Genomic DNA, 6000 nt, shown 5'->3' with positions numbered 1-6000 from the left:
ACTGTACTTGTCACTAAAGTAATGCTCAACACTAATTAAATGGCCGAACTGAGTGTCTCAAACAACTGCGGCAGGTATGATCCTGGCTCAGTCCGGTGGTATTTGAAGATGCTCAAATACGTCAGCCTCATGTCAGTAGATTTACTGGCATGTAAAAGAACTCTGCAGGACTAAATTCCAGCACTCTGGCATATCTGAAAACCGTAAAAGTAGTTAGTTAGACGTGAAGCCAGTAACATTATATTATTTAGTTTATTTTCCGGGTTGAATTGTGTTGTTGTTTTCTGTACATTACGCACAGTTTGCCGACATTTCGAATACATTACAGTCAGCAAACTGTATGTAATGCACAGAAAACAACAACACGGTTCAACCCAGAAAATAAACTAATTCTGACTGTGGAAGCTTCACCTCTAACATTATATTATTTATTAATTAATGGCACTATCTCAATTATTGTAATCTGAGTAGGTGGAAACACATTATAGATTAATAAAATTATACTTCAGCAGCCTAAAATTGTATTTTGGGTGCCTACATTTTTTGTGTCAACTTCATAATTTTTAGAGCTTAGTTTAGGTGCCTACAAGTTGATTCCTAAAGGGCTAAAGGTCTGAGGTGCAATCAATACATAAGCCATAACATGCTCTTACTGAGTATGCATTTTATACCTCAGAAGTTTTTCTAAAGTATAAAGAATTCCTTTAAGAAATATGGACTTAAGTCTATCATTGTCCAATAAATGTGTATTTATGTACTTTTATTTGGAATAGCAATAGATGGTGGCCTCTCTCTTGGCTGCAGCTCTTCAGTTGAAAATGCTATGCATGAAAGAATTAGAATAGATTTTTCTTCCTGTAAGAAAACATTGGAATCACAGAGGACAGGCAACAAAGCACATTTGACTGTATATTTACATGTCTTTCATGAATTAACTATACACATTTAATAAACTTCATAACACACATTCACTAGATACCAGACAATATAAAAACAACCCATAAGCAATAAAACACTAACAATATCACAAAATAATTTTGTTGTATAATTATGCTTTAAAGGATACACTATAAATATGGAACTGATAGTGAATTTTGTCCCACTCATGTTTCATGTAAATTCTTTTGTATCACCCCAGTAGAAATAAATTCCTGAAAAATTGATTCTAAATTTCATGTTCCTCAAATCTTCCTAACTTTTATATTTCCTGCTTGTAAAATAAGTCTACCTCTTCAGATAAAACACATCTAAATATTCATTATCATAACTTTTATTTTATTTTGTATTTTCCCAGGTGAAGCTCAAAATTCTTCTTCTTCTTTCTCATGGCTTGATGATTCAATGCTCACCTCTTCATAATCTCGTTCCAGTGCTGCCAAATCATCACGTGCCTCTGCAAACTCACCTTCCTCCATTCCTTCACCTACATACCAGTGTACAAAGGCACGCTTGTTATACATAAGATCAAATTTGTGATTTAATTTGGACCATGCTTCCTCAATAGCCGTTGTATTTGACAGCATGGACACAGCCCGTTGTACTTTAGCAAGATCACCTCCTGGGACTACAGTTGGAGGTTGATAATTGATTCCTACCTATAAAAAAAGAAAACATGCATTTAGAATTCAAGTACATAAAGTTACTCATAAGTTTATCCCACAAATATACATGTTGGAGCAAATCTACCCTAAACAAAGGCTCAAATTCTTTTGTTCTTCACAATACCTTTCCATCACTGCCTCTGTCACATGTCCACAGAAGGTCAGCCAGTTCCTATGATACTGTTAAAGAGTGTTATGTCATAAAAGTTTGACTGGGATAGATTGTACCCCACACATCTGCGTAACAAAATCTCGTCAGAACATTCATTGTGACAAATGATTTATGAATGATGCTCTCATCAGGCATTTACTGAACAATCATAAATTGACCTCTAAAGGACATACCGTATCAGAAAAGAAGATATGGACAAGTATTCAAACCTCTTTGAATTTTCAGAAGTAGGACAGCAAAACTAAAACATCATGCTGCTAATGCTCCAAGCTGATCTGTATGGAACACAGTTATGTGTGAGAATTGTGTGTGACAGTTGTTAGTGAGAATTTACCCACTTTCTGGCCATAAAATGGATTATCTATGAACAGAAATATATAAGGAAACTTTATTCTTTCTTACAAGTTATTTATGGCCAGTTAGCAGGGTGTAGCATTCTATAATGTTGTAAGATTGAACCTACCCAAAGGAGAATTCTTTAATTATGTTATTATCATCTACGTTTACTTATAACTAATCTACTGTATTTTCAAGTTCAAAACAATATTTTATCTGACTGCATGGGAGTAAAAGCTCTGGCTGCTACAGACAGATCTGCCGTGCAATGGGCCATCTCATACATTTTTCTGCCTGGTTCCCTAACAATAAATAAACTTGTATGACCCTTCACTTCACCAGCCTTTTGCACATGCACTTTTCAAGTTATGGCTTGGAGTTTGCACATATCTTAGGCTAGCCCAGCGTCTTGCCTTTAGCATCTAATTGCGCACTGTCATAGTTACTTAGATTTAAATTTTTTCTGCGGTTACTGTTGCAGTGACTGCTGATTGTTATCATTGTTGAGCTTAAATGATGATTAGTTTTCAGTTGTTATCAAGGTGCATATTTCTCCATTTCTATATTAAAGATAGGCAGGTGGGAAATGATCATCGGACTACTTTTCTTTCAATTATTTATTAGGCCTATTTTATTTATTCCAGGAAATATGGCTATAATCAATGACCATGATCTGAGAGATAGTTTAATAGAAAATTCATAATTCTTCAGTAAATTAACATATGAGTAAAGATCGGGAGTCAAAATCCCATCAAATTTTAGTTTTAAAAACTTGATGAGAAATGTGTGCATTATTTTCAGAAACAATGGTATCACACAAAGCTGTGGTTGACAGGCAGTATAAAGAAAAACAACTTTATTGTTTTCACTGTCTTTTATTTTTATTTTTTCAGGAAAGATAAATGGTGTGAAGTATGGATAGAGGAAGGTAGCTTAAAGAACTTCATCGCAAAAACTACAAAGTGTTAGGGTTCAATTAAACATTCACAAATTAGGGACTAAAAGGATGCAGCATGCTTTATTGGAAGCTGCACAGCTTTCTGCAATAAAACATAATGAAAAAGTCAATCAAAATGGATCCATTCTTAAAAGTCTACTGTTTGCTTTCTGGGGTCATGATGAGACTGATGGTTTTTAGAACAAAGTTAATTACTTAGAAATGCTGAATTTTTTTTAGCCAAACATGAAGTTCAGACCATCTTATTCACAGCAATGTATTTAAAGGAATGTCTCCAGACATCCAGAATGATCTCGTTAGATGTATTGCAGACATAATCAATGATCAGCTTTCTTATGAAAACAACAATAGCCCTTTTGTTTCTGTCCAAGCTGACAAGACTTTAGATGTTACAACAAAATCCCAACACCACACAGTAATTTTGAGATATGCTAATAATTTATCAAGGCAAACAGAAAATAAGATTTGTTAGTTTTTACAATGTGTCCTTTCAGCAGAACAGCTGAAAGTGTTGCCAAAGCATTATTAAAGGTAGTAGAGAACTGGAAAATTTCAAAAGAAAAATTAGTATGTCAGACATATGATGGATGTAGTGTGATGACAGGAAAAAACAGTGGTGTTAATGTACAACATTTTCCAAATGCAATGTTTATTTATTGCTATGCTCATAGACTGAATTTAGTGTTCCTTCATTGTTGTAAAGTAAAAACACAATATGTAACATTCTTCTTCAGCACCATATTTCAAGAGAATCAATTTTCTTCAGAACTCTTATCGTAACGTTAAGCTGTTTGTCACAAATCTGAGAGGTTTTTAATAACATTTCCAGCTGTGCTAGCAAAACAAAAAATGAACTGTTAATACAATGTGCATTTAATAAGTCCCAGAGAAACTAGGTGGAACTATCACTCAAGAAATGTAATTACTATTTTGCTGCATTATGAACAATTACATCTAGCTCCAAATGATGATGTGGAAAATGAAGGTTGGGATCCTAATTAATGTACCAGGCTGAAGAGTTAATGAACGTCTTACATAAAGTGAAGTTTATATGTTTTTCTTATTTTATATAACAATATATTTATCTTCACTGATGTACTGTTTAACATTCATCGTGAAGAAAAGTCCTCTCAGTTTTAATTCTGTGTTGGTGGGGTGAAAGTACCTCACAAAGATCATTGTAAGTACCTACATGTTAATGTAAGGAAATATTTTCATTGGGATAATCACATGAACAAGGTTGTAAATAAATATTACAAATCTTTTCATAAGGTTATGAGAGTATTTACTGGTTGTAGTAGGGATGTAAAGGAGAGGGCATGTAAGTCTTTGGTAAGACCCCAATTAGAGTATGGTTCAAGTGTATGTGGTCTGCACTAGGACCACTTGATGAAGGAACTGGAAAGCAGCACAATTTGTACTGGGTGATTTCTGACTCAAGAGTAGTGATACGAATATTTTGCAAAGTTTGGTCTGGGGAGAGTTGTGAATAAGGAGATGAGCTGCTCGACTAAGCAGTATGTTTTTAGCTGTCAGGAGAGAGATGGCATGTAATGTCATTATTAGACAAATAAGTTTGAATGGATTTCTTTAAAGTAGGAAAGATCTGATGAGGCACCTATGAATGAGATAATGTCATCGATGTATTCTCTAACCTCTGATGGTTTTGGACTAGCTGATCATTGTCATAATCATCTTCTTTGTCATCTTTCTGATCACCCTGTAGAACATCTTCAGCAATCTCCTCTGGGCTCAGAATTTGGCAGCCTGTGTGACCTTTGTAAGTGTCCAGCCATTGTTCAATGCCATTCTCACTGCAATTATCATTAGCCTGCTTCAAAGTTTCACAAATATCAGAGGTTTCAAAACTTCTAAAATTGTATTCTGGTTCATTTCCATCAATACTGATTTTTTTATTTTTGCTATTTATTTTAAATCACACCATCATAGATAGGTCTTATCACTTTGATGGGAACAACTGTGGCCTTATTTAAGGTGCCTGGTGTGAAAATAAGAAAACATGAAAAATCATCTTCAGCTTTGTTGACAGTGGGATTTGAACACACCATCTCCCAAATGCAAGCTCACAGCTGTATGACCCAAACAACATAGCCAACTCATTTGGTATATTGTTTTCATTATCTGTATTTGTTGAATTATGTCCATTAAATCTCAAGTCCATTGAATCAGGTGTTTACTCTCCTTAATTTTCAGTTCTGTCATCTTTACAAAATTTATAAATTAGTTTCATTGCAATTTTAACACTGTTTTTTGGGGACTTAAATGAGACTATGGAGTGGGTATGTGGGAAACTGAGAGTAATATTTCTAGATCATAAAGGGTGGGTAGGAGATAGAGATCTGAACTCAGTTGGCCTTCACTTGAACTACAGTGGTACATATAAATTAGGAAGTTTGTTTAGAAGGGTTATAGGGAGGTATATTTAGGGAAACAGAGTGGTCAAGGTAGTGGTGATATGGGTACAGGGATCTGGAAGTCAAGTAGGGATGACATAAAACTGTTAGCATTGAACTGAAGAAGTACTGTAAAGAAAGAAATAGAATTAAGTAATTTGATAGATATATACTCACCCATTATTGTAATAGGAGTTGAATCAAGGCTGAGAAATGATATAATGGATGCAGAAATATTCTCACAGAACTGGAGTGTTTGTTGCAGAGACAGGATAGGAATGGTAGGAGGAAGAATATTCATTATGGTGAAAGAAGAATTTGCAAGCTATGAAAAAGTTAAAGATGACAAACATGAAATTGTAGGTGTAAGGCTCATTTCTAAAGATAATAGGCAATTTGATGTTTTTGGAGTGTACAGACCTGGAAAGGGTGACACAGACACTGATTCAGAATTGTTTGATAAGATAATCAGCTATGTGGGAAACAATATGGAAAGGAACATGATTGTAGCGGTTGATC

General features: G+C 34.6%; 1 protein-coding gene across 1 annotated transcript in view; it reads right to left on the bottom strand.

Annotated features, from left to right (window-relative positions):
- Positions 1-905: 905 nt before the first annotated feature.
- LOC136857890 (tubulin alpha chain) overlaps positions 906-6000 on the bottom strand; it is a 39728-nt gene continuing 34633 nt past the window's right edge. The window contains exon 4 of the mRNA XM_067136928.2: positions 906-1595. Within this exon, the coding sequence (XP_066993029.1) occupies positions 1302-1595 (294 nt within the window). The 3' untranslated portion in view covers positions 906-1301. The remainder of the gene's footprint in view (positions 1596-6000) is intronic.

Source organism: Anabrus simplex, chromosome 1 (assembly GCF_040414725.1).
Source record: "Anabrus simplex isolate iqAnaSimp1 chromosome 1, ASM4041472v1, whole genome shotgun sequence".
Taxonomy (NCBI): Eukaryota; Metazoa; Arthropoda; class Insecta; order Orthoptera; family Tettigoniidae; genus Anabrus; species Anabrus simplex.
The sequence above is the reverse complement of the archived record's forward strand: the minus strand, read 5'-3'. Positions and strand labels throughout refer to the sequence as shown.